Here is a 16,966-nt window from a genome sequence, read left to right as displayed (position 1 = left end):
GATAGAATCAATAGGCTTGAAGTTAACTCCACTGGCTCATTCATATCATTCCAGAACTTAAAATAATTGAATTGCAGTAGCCATAAAAGAATATCTACTTTATTATCTGTCTACTTCAATAAGTTGCAAATCTGTGTATCCAATTATTTTAACAAAGGGAAAACAACATATTTAATAGTAAATAGGCATACAGGAAACAAAAAAAAATAGGAAAAGCATAATATAATAGGGTAAAGAACAGAGTTGGTACATGTTAATATGGGCAATGATAAAATATACCCAAAGCTAAAAAATGAAATCCAGAAATGAAACAAGTTGATGAGTATATTATCTAGTCTCCTCACTTCCAAGCATAATGCCAAAAATTATTTTTATAGCCTTAGTTTCAAATTGTTAGGAAATGAAAGAAGTTAGCATGTGTTTTCTGGGGAAGAAATAAACATCTTAGCATTAGTCTTATCAAAGACCTTACTACTTTCCTGAGAGGTAATATCAAGTATAAAGATCAAAAGGGAATAAGGTACAAAATGAAACCAGGAAAAAAAGCAGGGGTACATTTTCCAAGGTCATCTCTGCTAATGAGTAGTGGATTCTATAGTCCATCCTTCAGCAATATGTATAGATCAGACCTTGATGATGGTTTATCTGGAAGTGCTCCATGCTTCTCTCTCCCTGGCTAACCCCATCTGCCTCTGTTGGTAGAGAGTCTGCAGCAGAGAACAAGAAGGCAAATTTGAGTGTTTATAACATATAACAACAAAAAAGGCTAATAAGACTCTCAAGCCATTATATGAAGTTTATTGGGACATAAACCACCTGTGTTGCTTCCCTATGACTTTTCCCCATTGCATAATGACTTAAGCTTTCCAAACAGATTTGATATGTCTTGTGTGACAAGGGCTTTTTATTGCAACCTGAAATGTTCTGGAGCATTTCAGTAGCTTATAATAATGTCAAATATTTGAAAATCAAACTGTTTTGGAAGATCTGGAATACATGACTACCATACCCAGAGACGTTTACCAAGAAGGTAGAATTTTTTTTTTTTGGTAGTGGGGATTGAACCCAGAGGCACTTTACTGCTGAGCCACATCCCTATATCCCTAGCCTGTTTTATTTTTTATTTTGAAATAGAATCTCAGTTGCTGAGACTGGTCTTGAACTTGCTATCCTCCTGCCTCAGCCTTCTGAATTGCTGGGATTACAGGCATGTACCACCATGAACTGCAAGAAGGTAGAATTCTTATGCCTCTGGGGAGGATGCACTTTCTTTAATAACTATTTTTAAAAATTTTAAATGGAGAAACATTTTTAAAGTAGATTAGGTCAGGCACAGTAACCCACACCTGAAATCCCAGAGACCTGGGAGGCTAAAGCAGGAGTATGGCAAGTTTAAAGGCATCCTTAACAACTTAGGGAGGTCTTAAGTAGCTTAGACCCTGTCTCAAAATTCAAAAAAAAGTCACCCAACTTCAACAAGTAACTCATGGCCGATCTTTTATTTCTACTCTTTCACTGCCTCTCTCTACTAAATTATATTAAAGTAAAATCCAGACATCATCTAACTTCCCACCTATATAAAATTTTATATGTATCTACATACAATAAAAACAACTGCAATATCACACCTTAAAATCACCATCATCACACCTTAAAAAAAAATCACCAATATTAAAAATTGTTTAATATCAAATGTCTAATAGATATTTAGTTTTCCTCAACTGTCTCAAAAATTTTTTAAATAGCTTGTTTCAACTGTGATCCAATTTAGGGCCATATATTTATAGATGGTTTATAGGTCTCATGTCATTTTCCATTTGTAGGTTAATCCCTCCATTTGTGACAATCAGAGAGGGATGTTATTTCCCCAGTGTTGCCTCTTAAGACTTAGACCCTAATTTCTTGCTGATGAAATAAAGGGCATTTTGGATTGTAGGAATGAAATATATATCAGACTTAGTATGCAGGAATTTTCCCTGGGGTCACCAGGAGCTTGAAGTAGAAAAGGATCTAAACCCCTAAACCCTGAAACCCCAAGCTATAAAAATTCACTTAAAAGGCAAGATTGGATTTTTCATTTAATAGAGCCCTTACAAACTTCTCATGACCTGCCCTTTACCTTTTGTTGCTTGGATGAGAATCAGTTGTATATATTTATAGGACATTAATCTACTGATCTCTAGAGAAATAAATGTGGTTTTTCCCACTGCAACTACCTTCACCTGAAAGAGACACTTCATGGAAAATACTCTTATGGAACTACTGGGAATGTGAATGTGTCAAAAAACAACCCAAACCAGGAAGCTAACCTTATAACAGGACAGAACCTTTGAGATTGAGACTATCCTGGAAAATTGTTAACATATGTTTTCCACAGTTGAAACTCATGTCATTCCTTACTGGTTACATTCTACTACCCTATTATGAGACTAGAATGAGGTCTTTAGTGTGCAGGTTTAACCATGTGAGTTTTTATGCACAAATGAGTTGTACTAGCCAGGCTTACCTGCAGGACTGGTAGCTGGAAACCTGGAAGACTCTCTAGTGTGGTTCTGCTCTCTCTCTGACCTGAAGGATAGATGGAATGGTGAAAGACAACTTATTTGGCTAGTTTCTTAGCAGTTACTTTTATTTGTGGGTCAGGTATCTTGGTAGTTCTTAATCAAAGGAACACAGAATGGAAATGGAAAAGACTATTAGTTCAGTAACAAGTAGGTTGCATTCAGGGTGAAGGCACCACACCTATAATCCAAGCAACTTGGGAGCTGAGACAGGAGGACTGCAAGTTTTAGGCCAACCTCAGCAACTCGGTGAGGCCCTAAGCAACTTAGTGAGACCCTGTCTCAAAATAAAAAATTTAGGAGAAAAAAAAAACAAACAAACTAAAAACAGCTAGGGCTATAACGTAGTGATAAAGCCCCTGGGTTCAATTCCCAGTACTTAAAAAAAAAAAAAAAAAAAAAGTAGGTTCCAAAGTCCATTCTTTTCCTGTGAAGATGGGGTGTTGACAGAGTCATCTGAGATTTGAGATTTGAGTTTAAGTGGAAAGATAGGCACATAAGATTTAGGCAAACCCATGGAAGATAAACTGGTATCGAGAGGGCTGGTACTTTTACTGAAAAGCACAGGGAGAAGAAAGCATGTTGGTTTTATAAACCTGAGAACTGAATCCCCAACATGTTCAAGATAACAAAAAAGCCAGGTTGATCCTAAAGGACAGCCTGGCTAAACAGTAGGATTCAAATGATGACATGGTGAGGGCTGTTTAGGCAAAATTCATTCACTGTACAGGAAATGGAATGACTCTTAAAATATATATATTAGAGTCTACTGGAAATAATGCTTTTGGGGACGAATCTCAACTTCTTGTTACTTTGAAAAATCTTCACTTTAGTATATGTGTCATTTAGTATATTTAGTATATGTGTGAAATTCCATTCCTTTGGGAATGTTTAACTTACCAGAATTACTGGGGGTGAGGACTCTTGTATGGCCTGAATCCCCATTTAGATATGGCTTGAAAGACAAAATTCCCTGTCCAGAGGAGACAGATGAAGGTCTATGGAGGGGAAATAAAAGTGTCAGCAGAGAAAGGGAAGGACCAAGGAAAAAAGCATATGTAAAAGAAAGGCCAATGCCTTTAGGCGGTGGCGGGGGAGGGTCCCCTGCTTGAAACCAAAATTAAAATAATTTGGATGTACATTAAACACAATACTATTAAACCTTCCCTTTTGTTTACAAAGCAAATTATAAACTTCACTGGTACAGACTAGTGGAGAAGTAATCCCAGGGATACTGGTAGTGTTGGTGTGAACACATTTGTAGAGAAAAGGAGTATGTTACTCACCTGTAAGATAGGCTGTGAGTTGAAGCTGGTGAAGGGGTTTCTGGAAAGCATAAAAATGAGCCTATGAGATTCAGGTATATTAGGAACCAGGGCAAAAGACATAGGGTCAAAGATTTTTAGTATATGTTAAGTTTAGGGGATAATGTTGAGTGAAAAGCTGCCATCTCATAAGGATGCTTTCTTCTTCCTTTCATGAGTCTGGGCCAGGATATATCATGGCCTTGATGTGCACTAATCTATCTGTGTCTTGCCTTCCTCTCTAAAATGTCATTACATTGGCAAGGAGTGACATCAGTAAAAATGGTGGAATAAAGAGCTCCAAAAATTATCTCCTTCATAAAAGCAATGAGAAAACTAGCAAAAGTGGTCAGAATCAACTTCAAAACTCCAGAAATAAGCCAGGTACACTTGTACACACCTGTAATCCCAGTGACTCAGGAGGCTGAGGCAGGAGGATTGCAAGTTTGAGGCCAGCTTCAGCAACCAAGGAAGACTAACTATCTCAAAAAAAAAAAATAAATAAATAAAAGGACTGGGGATGTAGGGATGTACTCAGTGGTAAAGTGCCCTTGGGTTTAATTCCCAGTACAAAAACCAAAAACTCTAGAAATTAATAAAGAACTTGCAGCAATCTGGAAAATATTTACTCAGGAAAAAAAAAATAGCTGAATGTCAGTAAAAGAAGCAATCTTTGTGGCACTATAACTTCTTTAATTCTCATTTCTCCTTCAGCTCCATGGTACCTTTGAACAACAATTTTGGCAGTCACCAGAGGGAAGGAATGGGACTGAACTCTTTCAAAACTTCATTCTTAGGTTTTTCAAACCCTGCCTTACAATAGGACATGGGGGCACACACGTGTAATACCAGCTACTTGGGAGGCTGGGGCAGGAAGATGGCAAGTTTGAGGTCAGCCTGAGCAACTGAGCAAGACCCTGTATCACAATAAAATAAAATGGGTGGGAATGTGGTTCGGCGGTAGAGTACTTCGAGTTGCCCATACAGGTCCTGGGCTTAATCCCCAGTAATACAAAAGTAAAGCAAAACAAAATCTATCTTACAAGAAATACTAAAGGGAGTCTTTCAAGCTAAAAGTAAAAGAATACAAGACAGTAATTCCAATATACATTAAGAAAGAACACTAGGGAGAGACAGTGTAATTGTATTTTGTTTGTTTGTGGTGCTGGGATTGAATCCAGGGCCTTGTGCGTGCAAGGCAAGCACTCTACCAACTGAGCTATATCCCCAGCCCATTGTATTTTTGTTCGTTACTTTTCTGTCTGATTTAAAAAACAACTATATAAAACAATAATTATCAATTTGTCTTGATGAGCACACAATTTATAAAGATATAATTTGTATGCTAACTGCACAATGGAGTGGGGAGAAAACTACATAGGACTAAATTTTTTGTATACTATTGAAATTAAGTATGGTATTAATCCAAAGTAGATTGTTAACAATATAGTTAAGATATTAATAGTAATCTCTAAGAAAAAACTTTTAAACCATAGTAAAAGAACAAGGAACTAAAGAAGTATGCTAGAAAATGACACATTTAACACAAAAGAAGGCAGTAATAGAGGAACCAAGGACCAAAAAAGATATAAATAAAAATGAGTAGCAAAATGGCAAAAGTAAGCTTTCCTTTATCAGGAATGACACTAAATGTAGACAGATTAAACTCTCCAATTAAAAGATAGAAACTAGCAGAACAGATTGAAATAACAAGAGGTTCAACTATGTACTATCTACAAGAGACTCAATTTTTTATTTATTTTTTGACACTGGGAACTGAACCAAGGGGCACTTAACCACTGAGCCACATCCCCAGCCCTTTTATATACATATATATATATTTTTTTTCTTTTTCTTTTTTTTGGAGGCAGGGTCTCACTAAATTGTTTACAACTTCATTAAGTTTTTGAGGCTGGCCTCAAACTTACAATCCTTCTGCCTCAGCATCCCCAGTGGCTGGGATCATAGGTATGTGCCACCACACCCAGCAGTAAGAGACTCACTATAGATTCAAAGACACATAGGATAAGGACCAGGCATGGGGGTGCGTGCCTGCAATCCCAATGACCAATTTAGTGAGACCCTATCTCAAACAAAACAAAACAAAAAACAAAACAAAACAAACACACAAGTAGAGGATAGAGGAGCTGGGGTTATAGTTTAGTAGTATACTGTGTGTTCCTAATGCTTAATTGCTAGCAACATGCACAGAAAAAAAATGAAGATGGAAGATACTCCATGCAAACCATGAACAGAAGAGAGCAGAAGTGGTTATACTAATAATAGACTAAATAAACTGTCAGGAAAAAAAGAAACTAAAGACAAAGAATATAGCAGTATGTGATGATAAAAGTCAATTCATCAAAAAGACAAATTTATATATATATATGTACCTAATAACAGTTCTAAAATACATGAAGTAAAAACTTACATGGTTGAAGAAAAAATTAGACAAGTCCACAATAATAGTTGAAGACTTCAATACCCCACTTTCAAAAAAATAGAATAACTGGACAGAAGATCAAGCAAGGAAACAGAAACATACCAATTAAACAACAGTATATACCAAATAAACCTACCAAACTTTATAGAATATTTTATCCAAGGGCAGAAAATAAATTCAGAATGTTTTCCAGGGCAGATAATATGTTAAACCATAAATTTAAAAAGATTTAATCACTGATTTAAATGTGTTTCCAATCACAATGAAATGGAATTCAAAATAATGGAGATATTTGGAAAATTCACAAATATGTGGATACTAATATATCACTAAATAGTCAATGGGTCAAAGAAAAAAAATCACAAGGGACATTAGAAAATACATTTTTTCTTTTTGCAGGTACTGAAATTAGAACCCAGGGGTATGTCACTGAGCTACATTCTTAGCTCTTTTTATTTATTTTTTGGTGCCAGGGATTAAACCCAAGAGCACTTAACCACAGAACCACATCTTACTTTTATTTTGAGACAGGGTCTCACTAAATTGCTAAGGCTGGCTTTGAACTTGTGATTCTCCTGCCTCAGCCTCCTGAGACCCTGGGGTCCAAGGCGTACGTCACCATGCCTGCCTACCCCTTTTCTTTTTTGAGACAGGGGCTTGCTAAATTGCCTGGGCTGGCCTCAAACTTACAATCCTCCTGCCTCAGTCTTCCAAGTTGGGTTTACAGGAATGGCCTTCTATCTCCAGCTTAGAAAACATTTCAAGATGAATGAAAACAAAAACAACAAACCAACCTTATTGGATGCAGTGAAAGTTACACTAGAATGAAATTTATGACTGTAAATGTCTATATTATAAATGTCCAATATCAATAATATAACCTTCTACCTTAAGAAAATGGAAAAAGAATGAACTAAATCCAAAATAACCAGAAAGAAACAAACAAGATTAAATCGCAAATACATGAACTAGAGAATAGAAAACAATATAGAAGACTAAAAGTTGGTTCTTTGAAATGACTGACCAAGAAAAAAAAAGATTCCAGTTACCAAAACCAGGAATGAAAGAGGGAACAATACTATCAACCTGACTTAAATAAATTGGCTAGAACATCTACATTTTTCCAAGGGGCAACTGTGGATGAACTGGACGGAGAATCTTCGGTGAATTTTTTTAATGAAAAGGCTTTGGAGTAGGGTGCAATGTGCAGCCTGTAATCCCAGTAGCTCTGGAGGCTGAGGTAGGAGGATGGTGAGTTCTAAGCCTGCCTCAGCAACTTAGTGAGGTCTTGAGCAACTCAGTAAGACCCTGCCTCTAAGTAAAATGTGGAAAAAAAAAAAAGACTGGGGAAGTGGCTCACTGGTTAAGTGCACCTGGATTCAATCCCTGGTACCAAAAAAAAAAAAAAAAAAGGATTCAGAAATCTCAAATTTGCCTCTTGTGAAAGAAAGAAAATCCTCTCTTATAGGTATTTTGTAGGGACTGGTTAATGCCCTTGAAAACAGTAACGACAATTATAGTTTTTAGAGGACAGAAATTAAGATTACACTCCATTTATTTTTGATCTATCAAAATGTATAAATGCATTCTACTGTCATGTACAACAAATCAGAACAAATAAAAAAATTTAAAAATTAAAAAAAAAAAAGAAATAAGGAAATTAGGTGGGTGAAGCAGGGCACAGTGGCATGCACCTGTAACCCAGAGGCTTGGGAGGCTGAGGCAGAAGGATCATGAGTTCAAAGCCAGCCTCAGCAAAAGTGAGGTGCCAAGCAACTCCGCAAGACCCTATCTCTAAATAAAATACAAAATAGGGCTGGGGATGTGGCGCAGAGGTCAAATGCCCCTAAGTTCAATCCCCAGTGCCAAAAAGGAAAAAGAAGAAGAAAACAAATTAGGTGGGTGAAATAAAAATATTTCTTTACTGAAACAGATTTATGTTTAACACACATTGCAGAAAGAAGCCAGACATCCTTCAGTCTAACAATTTGTCTTATTAACAAGTCCTTTTAAACCTAACTTGTACTGCCATCTTGTGGCAGTTTTTAAAATTCAAGTTAATTATTTTACTCAGAAGTAATCTTGCATTTCCTGAACAGAAATTTTCAATGGCTTTCTATTAATCAACTTTTTATTTTCCCCATTATTAGTTTGAGAACAAAAATATCATTATTTTGAAACCTATTATATGTCTGGAGACCTGGAATCACTGTGGGGGAAAAAACAGTCAGATGACACTTTGCACAGAAAACCAGAAATCTGTTGATTTCTACACACAATATGTTGACTTCTGACACCCCATCTCACCAGTATAAGAGTCTCTGGGAGTGCTCCTTCCCTGCAGTCCTCTGCTTCCCTGGTGGACAAATAATAAACATTAATAAATATATCCTGGTTCTCTAGCTCCCCTATTTCCTATTTCTCTATATCTATACATTCAAGCATATATTGTTCTGTCAGTCCAAGAAAGATTATACTTCACTACTTCCAAAATTAACATGACAGACACTGCTAATTTATTCCTTAAACACTTACACTATTTCTATCCCTATTGATTCTGTGTCAGCTTCTAATATCAGGTCTCCATTGCCAAATAAACAAAAAGGGTCTGCATGGCACCAAATAATTTCTGCCAAAGCCATATAAATTTCAGATTCTTGACTTAAATTGTTGCTTTCATTAAGCTTTACAAACCTCAATCTTGAAAGAGAAGGTGAATATTACTTACTTGGCCCATACTACCAAAGCTGGCCACTCTATAAGGGATAGACTCCACAGAGGAGGACCGACTAAATAAGATGAGACAAAAAAATTTGGTATTAAACTTGACATAGACCCAAAGTCTCTTAAGTCCCAATCTGAGTCACATCTAGGTATTTATTTCATCTCCCAACTTTTGCCAATAGTTTTTAATGTTGCAGTAAAGGTCTTGTACTCACCTGACCACTTGGCTGCTATGCTGGAAACTGAGTCGTGGAGTAGCTGAAAGAGAATAATGTGCAGGATGAAAAGCTGTCATCAATGGTGCATGCTGCCTTGCCTAGATGATCTGTTGAGTGGTTACCTGGTTATATTATGTTTTTCTTAACATACATAATATTAGGAAAATCACATTATGTGCTCTAAGAGAAAACCATTTTTCATATTAGAAAAGATATTTATTCATTTCACACAGATATTTGCTCAAAAAAATATTATCTACCTGACTGCGATGGGGAAGTAATGCCCACTGGTCGAGGTGTGGTCAGCCTGCAAGCAAAACAAAAAGAAACAAGATACCTCTAATCTTACTAAGCAGAAATGTCACTTTAGAGGATCAATCTCATCACTGTTTATAGAAACAGTAGCTTCCTCTCTGAATAGATTGTGTTTATCTTATGTATTACGGTTATCGCCCCAAAATATGTAAGCAAAGCTTCCATGAGATGCCTTTCCTCTCTAACTCACTGAGAATTTTTCCACTCCCCTACACAGAAGTTTTGAAGTACTTCCTTTCTTCCTTTCCACAGTGCTTTATCAAATACTCTCAACCTTACATCTGTCCGTCTATTCACACATCCTTCCATCCTCTAACCCATCTATCCAACAAGCATTTTGTGTGTGTGTGTCTATATAGATTATAGATTCCAAAATTACAAAAATAACTCGAATAAGGTTCCTCTCTTTGAGAGATTATTTTGTTAAAAAATCAGGGGCTAGGGATATAACTCAGTATTAGAACACCTGCCTAGCATGCACGAGACAGTTTGATTCTCAGGATCAGAAAAATAATAATAAAAGTAACATTTATTATAACAGGTGTATCAAAAGTACAGAGTATGAAAAAACACTAGGCAGCAACTTATGTGAGTGCAGGGTGTCATATATTTTTCATTCACCAATTCAAAATATTTAACACTTGGTAGGACACACATATCACCACCTAGAAAGGACTGGTGCTGTACACCCACCTAATATAGTACTTGATAAATAGTAGGCAGTGAATGAATATTTACTGAATGAATGAACACATCATCTAACTCCACTTAATAGTCTTTGCAGAGGAAATTATGTGAGTTGAATTTTGAAGGATGAGTAGTGTTTCATAAGATGATAGTTAAGGGTGAATACTACAATCAAAATTTCATTTTAACTAAAAAAAATTAACTTCAGCACTTTTTAGTAATTCTTTCTCAGAGAAGTAAGAGAGAAATTCATCAATAATTTTATTGAAGCCCACACAGCCAGGGGTCAAGCTCAAAAAGCTTCCTAACACAAGGAATGATAAACATTTAAGGAAAGGGAATTTAATTACCTTGCTTTTATCATTATACATTGTATAATTATATTAAATTATCACACTGTACCTCATAAATTATTCTATGTCAATTAAAATATTTTTTTAGAAATAAGAGGGCTGGGGAGATAGCTCAGTCGATAGAGTGCTTGCCTTGGAAGCATGAGGCCCTGGGTTTGATCCCCAGCACCTCCAAAAAAAAGAAAAAAAGAACGGAAGTTTTCAAGACAGGGGGCTAGTATGGTTGCTCATAAACTAACCTGCTTCCTTGGTACCGACTTGGAGATTCCTGTGGGTGAAAAAATGGGAGAAAGGAAGCTGAAGATCAAAGGTCCTAATCAGTGGATCTCAGTCTTACTTGTCAGATAACTCAGATGCAATGTCTCTAAGTTATGGCTGCTCAGGTTTCCTACTAGTTGGAGAAAAAAAAAGGAGCAATGTTTCCTTAGGAAATTATTAGCTTTGAGGAAATATAATGTTAGCTTTCTTCATAAGAGCACATTGGGAATCCTATAGACCAATATATGTAGGGAAACATGGAGAGACTGTAGGGATTGAAAGGAACATAACTAGATCAGTTATAGGAATGAGATCAATAAGAAAATTATATAAACACACAGAATAGTCTTAGGAAAAAAGAAATGTCTAGGGAGTGTTTGGGAGAAGAAGAGTCCTGAGGTGTCTTGGGCTTCTTCTTCTTCTTCTTTTTTTTTTTAATCTTTAGCCATCACATTTTTTTTTAAATTTTTTAAAATTCTTTTTCTTGGGATTCTTGAAGTGACAATCTAAGCTGCAACAGATGTCTCTCTTATTTATAAGAGAGCTTCCTAATTGGTATGTCACAACTCACTGATCTTCAATGGGTTACAAGTGGTACTAAATGTTAATACTTACATTCCTCCAAGGTATTCTGTAGCCTTGTTCCTTTATTACATACAAAAACATCAGTTTCTATGTGTGTCATCATATGAAAAAGCGTAGGAAGCCCTATTTTATACAACCAGCTAGATGGATGGAAAAGGAGGAGAGAAATAATTGAAAAGAAAATGTATTTTATTCACCTTTACTATGGCTAGAAATTTCTTCAGTTCTCCATTCTCCTTTCTTAAAGTTGACAACTCTCTAGGTGAATAATGGAAATAATCAGCTCCAGATCAGTTGGATAAAAAGTCTTAATATCATCACCATTAACATCATCAACAACATCATTAACATCATCTAGTTAATGCTTATTAAGAGATGCTTGAAAATCTAAAGTATTTCTGTCAGGGATCTGGTGATTCAGGGAACCAATGGCAAAGCTTTGATGGTTAGAATAATCAAGTGGACAAAAATAAGCAGTCACTTGATGTGATTTCAGGGGAGTTAGCACAGAATTCCATTTCCTCTCCACATATTCAATCAAAAATTCAGTACCTGGGGCTGAGGATGGTGGCTCAGTGGTAGAGTGCTTGCATTGCATGTGTGAGGCACTGAGTTCAATTCTCAGTACTGTGTATAAAGAAATGAATAAAATAAAAAGGTCCATCAACAACTAAAAAAATATTTTAAAAAATTATGCACCTGATTTTCCCAAAACAAACTTAAAAATACATTGGGCAATTTTCAGTCTTTGCAACAAGAAAATAAGTACTACATTTTTCTGAAAGGGAATTAAAAAAGGCTATCTGGAGATCTGACTTGTCACTTACTTGTCCTGGCTAGCCACTGTTTGCTGTGCCTCCTGCATGGCTGCTTCTAATTTTGTAATTCTATGCTTATAAAAGGCAATGAGGAGATCTGTTTGCTTCTTCTGGAAACTCCATACCTATTAGAGAAAAACAGGTCTTTGATATACACTTCCATAACTTTCTTACCATCACTTCTGGCAAGAAAGGGAAATCCATCAATTCATACTTCATTACTAATCTTTTTTTTTTTTTTTTTTTTTTCTGGAACATCTGGTTTAATTCATGACTCCTCCAAACTACAGAGTTCAGTTCTCTGAACTCCAAACTACAGAGTTCAGAGAAAGTTAAAGGTTTTTATTTCCAGGACAATGGCTTTCTTAGAATAAGAATATTCTGACACAGCAGAGTGGCCCTTTAAAAATATTTTTTTAAAAAACTGTTTTTCAAGTTCAGAACTGGTTCTACTTTGCCTACAATGAGCTTGGATTAATCTTCCACATTCTTAACTATTACAGAACACTGGTAATCAATGTACATTCCCTGAGACATTTACATTGAGTCAGCTGCTGGCTATTTATGCTGCTGTAGTAAAGGGTGAAGAGGCACAGGCCTAAATTTTATTTCTGGGCATGGACTCATAATTTTATTTTTTGTGTCACTTTAGCATTTGCTATACTGATGTACCCATAGTGAGATTGCTGAATCAGATCAAAAGTTAATATTTAGAATGTGTTTTGGCTTTGTCAGGCTCTACTTTTCAGTACACAGCAGTATTTATGTCTCATCTGCTTCCTCCCTGCTCAGACTATAAACTTTTTGTCAAGGGTCCTTCCCTAGATCTTAGTACTCATCTCATAAACTTTTTTTATTCATTAAATTGCAATTTGATCTTGCTACTTTCTACAGAATTATATTTATATAATCTCTAACATCTTTCCTTTAGACTTATAGATAGATGAAAACTTACTGTGGACTACTTTATTTTCATTTATTTATTTTTTTGTACTGGGAATTTAACCCAGGGGAGCTCAACCACTGAGCCACATGCCACATCCACAGCCCTTTTTATTTTTTATTTTGAGACAGGGTCTTGAGAAGTTGCTGAGGCTGGCCTTGAATTTGTGATCCTCCTGCCTCTCAGCCTTCTGAGTTGCTGGAAATACAAGCATATGCCACCACACCTGGTTCAAATTTCTAATTCAATTAGGAAATGGAGAAGTTCTGTTCAATTAGTGAACAGATTTTATTTCAGCAGAATATACCGTAATTATTTATGTATGTTAGGAAAAAAACACATGATTTCAAAAGTCTTTAAAAAAACCCATAAAGTTGGGTATGGTAGCACACACCTGGAATTGCAGCAACTTGGCAGGCTGAGGCAGGAGGATCGCAATTTCAAGGCCAGCCTTGGCAACTTAGCCAGACCTTGTCTCAAAATAAAAAATAAAAGGGGCTGGGTATGTAGCTCAGCAATAGAGCACCCTTGGGTTCAATTCCCAATACCACAAACAATCAAACAAAAAAACCTCATAAAGTAGATCTGGGTCAGCAAAATACTGACCATGCTGACTGTTTTGAACTGTGACAGAGATTGCATGGCTTACAAAGCCTAAAATATTTACTAGCCTGCTGCTGTGTGAATGTTTGTGTTCCTCAACATTCACACGTTAAAACCTAACCCCTGATATAATAATATTACAAGGTGGGGTCTTTGTCATCTGATTAGTTCACATAGCAGAGCCCTCCTGAAAGGGATTAGTACCTTATAAAAGAGGGTTGAGGGATCCTTTCTGCCCCTTCTGCTACGTGAGGGTACAGCAAGAAGGTGCCATCTTAGTAGCAAGTAGTGAGCCCTCATAATACACTGAATCTGCTGATGCCTTTATCTTGGACTGACCAACCTCCAAGACGGTGAATGATACATTTCTGCTGTTTATAAATTACCCATTAAAAGGTATTGAGTGGCACAAAGAGCCTAAAATGGCTAATAAAATTACATAATGGTATAGCCGCTTAAAAGAATGGTCTGGCAGCTCCTCAAAAAGTTAAACACATGCAAATCAAAACCACCCTAAGATTCCATCTCACCCCAATTAGAATGGTGATTATCAAAAATACAAGCAACAACAGGTGTTGGCGAGGATGTGGGGAGAAAGGTACACTCATACATTGCTGGTGGGGCTGCAAATTAGTGCAGCCACTCTGGAAAGCAGTGTGGAGATTCCTTAGAAAACTTGGAATGGACCCACCATTTGACCCAGCTATCCCACCTATACCCAAAGGACTTAAAATCAGCATACTACAGAGATACAGTCACATCAATGTTCATAGCTGCTCAATTCACAATAGCCAGATTGTGGAACCAACCTAGATGTTCTTCAATTGATGAATGGATAAAGAAACTGTGGTATGTATATACAATGGAATATTACTCAGCCATAAAGAATGATAAAATTATGGCATTTGCAGGCAAATGGATGAAATTAGAGAATATCATGCTAAGTGAGATAAGCCAATCTCAAAAATCCAAAGGACGAATGATCTCGCTGATAAGTGGATGATGACACATAATGGGGGGTAGGAGGGGTTAGTGTTAGGGTTAGAGTTAGGGTTAGGGAGCGGGGCAAGAATGGAGGAAGGAAGGACTGTATAGAGGGAAAAGAGGGGTGGGAAGTGTGTGGGGGGAAATAACAATGAATCAAACAACATTACCCTATGTAAATTTATGATTACACAAATGGTACGCCTTTACTCCATGTACAAACAGAGAAACAACATGTATCCCATTTGTTTACAATAAAAAAATGCAAAAAATAATAAAGTTAAATGCAATAGCACAAAGATCTCTGTACTTGAGCAAGAGATTCTAAAAGTATTAAACATTTAGAATGTTCCACCTGAAAAAAATTCAATTACAGCTCAAAATTTCAAAATGAAAAAGGTCTGTCTCACTTAGGGGACAAGATATATTCAGAGATGGTTAGTTCTGGCCTGAAAGATGGGAAGGATTTCATCTATTTCTGTGAATAGATTTGTTATTCTTTGATAAAAAGTCAACCATATTAAATGTTAGTAATACTCCACATCATGTACAACCACAAGAATGGGATCCTAATTAGAATAAGTTAAACTCCATGTATGTATAATATGTCAAAATATACTATACTGTCATGTATATCTAAAAATAACAAATAAAAACAAATAAATGTTAGTAATGAGGAAGAATGGCTAACATGGTAAAAGAATCTTGTTTTCACCTGTATTGTCAACTGTACATATTTCATTATTTAAACCATACCCATCTGTTCTTTAAACATTTCTATTATCATTAAAAAATTCATCAGAATTAATGAAAAGTCTGATGATAATTTCATGAAACATTGATGGGGGAAATCTAAATCCATTATTAATTTGTACCACAATCTAAAATAAAAATGTAGGTTCTGATACTGAAATCATTAATAAGGTAAAAGCTGAGCTATAGATCCTTTTAGGAATTCTTATGTGCTATGATCAGTATGTCAACTCCATAAGTGAAACTATTAGAATAGTTCCAATTAATAAAGAAAAATATATCCTTGATATGTTTAAATTTTCTAAGTCAAAGATGTGTTTTTAGTGACTTAGATTCAGTTGCTATCTTCAGAAACTTAGTAATATGTGTACTATGCTCACAGAATAAAAGATTTAATAGCTGCTAACTGTCTTTCCATGCTATAGCTATCAGTGCCTATTCGACTATTGTTACATCAGATTTACATGAATATTTTTAGTGTGATACAAAATAATTTAACTTTAAAACTGTTCAATGATCTATAAAAAATTGTACTTTTTGTTTATTCCATTGATTTATGAATTTTTAAATCTTATCAATAAAACACATATTAAATTACGAAAAAAAAAATTAAACATAAGCTGAGTACAGTGGTACATGTCTGTAGTCCCAACTACTTCAGAGGCTAAGATAGGAGGATCACTTGAACCAGGGAATTCAAGACAGCCTGGGCAACACAGTCAGACCTCATCTCAAAAAAGAAACCAGAAGAAAGGGGTAGGGATATAGCTCAATGATAGTATGCTTGCCTAGCATGAGTGAGACACTGGGTTCGATCCCCAGCATCACACAGAAACACACACACACAAAGTTAAACATACAGTTATCATTTGACCCAGTGATTTCACTAAGAATACACTCAAAAGAAATGAAAATATGCCAAGTATGGTTGTGCACACCTATAATCCCAGCAAATTGGGAGCCTGAAGCAGGAGGATCATGAGTTAAAACCAGCCTCGGCAACTTAGCAATTCTCAGCAACTTTGCAAGACCCTGTCTCAAAATAAAAAATAAAGAAGGACTTGGGATGAGGCTCAGAGATAAAGGGTTCCTGGGTTCAATCCCTAGTACAAAAAGAGAGAGGGAAAACAAAAGAAAATATATGCCCATGCAAAAGCTATCATATCCATGTTTCATAGAAACGTTATTCATAGTAAAACGCAGAAACTACCCAAATGTCAATCCACTGATGGACAAATAATATGCAAATCTACCTATATAATGGAATATTATTTGGCCATAAGAAGGAATGAAATATTTTAAAAATATTTTTTAGTTGTCAATGGATCTTTTATTTTACTTATTTATATGTGGTGCTGAGTATTGAACCCAGGGCCTCACACATGCCAGACAAGCACTCTACCACTGAGTCACAACT

The 16,966-nt window shown here is 36.0% G+C and overlaps 1 protein-coding gene across 5 annotated transcripts in view; it reads right to left on the bottom strand.

Moving 5' to 3' along the window:
- Positions 1 to 83: 83 nt before the first annotated feature.
- Positions 84 to 16,966, bottom strand: part of Rnf212b (ring finger protein 212B) — a 30,806-nt gene continuing 13,923 nt past the window's right edge. For 4 of the 5 annotated variants that reach the window (XM_047541506.1, XM_047541509.1, XM_047541507.1 and 1 more), the window contains exons 5-15: positions 12,276 to 12,391; positions 11,646 to 11,706; positions 10,845 to 10,873; positions 9,511 to 9,557; positions 9,248 to 9,290; positions 9,037 to 9,097; positions 8,616 to 8,664; positions 3,848 to 3,887; positions 3,462 to 3,559; positions 2,507 to 2,568; positions 84 to 707 (exon numbers count right to left, since the gene is read on the bottom strand). In XM_047541506.1, coding sequence (XP_047397462.1) covers positions 642 to 707; positions 2,507 to 2,568; positions 3,462 to 3,559; positions 3,848 to 3,887; positions 8,616 to 8,664; positions 9,037 to 9,097; positions 9,248 to 9,290; positions 9,511 to 9,557; positions 10,845 to 10,873; positions 11,646 to 11,706; positions 12,276 to 12,391 — 672 coding nt within the window. In that variant the 3' untranslated portion in view covers positions 84 to 641. The remainder of the gene's footprint in view (positions 708 to 2,506; positions 2,569 to 3,461; positions 3,560 to 3,847; positions 3,888 to 8,615; positions 8,665 to 9,036; positions 9,098 to 9,247; positions 9,291 to 9,510; positions 9,558 to 10,844; positions 10,874 to 11,645; positions 11,707 to 12,275; positions 12,392 to 16,966) is intronic. The other variant, XM_047541511.1, reaches the window with a different exon arrangement.

This window comes from Sciurus carolinensis, chromosome 2 (assembly GCF_902686445.1).
Source record: "Sciurus carolinensis chromosome 2, mSciCar1.2, whole genome shotgun sequence".
NCBI lineage: Eukaryota > Metazoa > Chordata > Mammalia > Rodentia > Sciuridae > Sciurus > Sciurus carolinensis.
The sequence above is the reverse complement of the archived record's forward strand: the minus strand, read 5'-3'. Positions and strand labels throughout refer to the sequence as shown.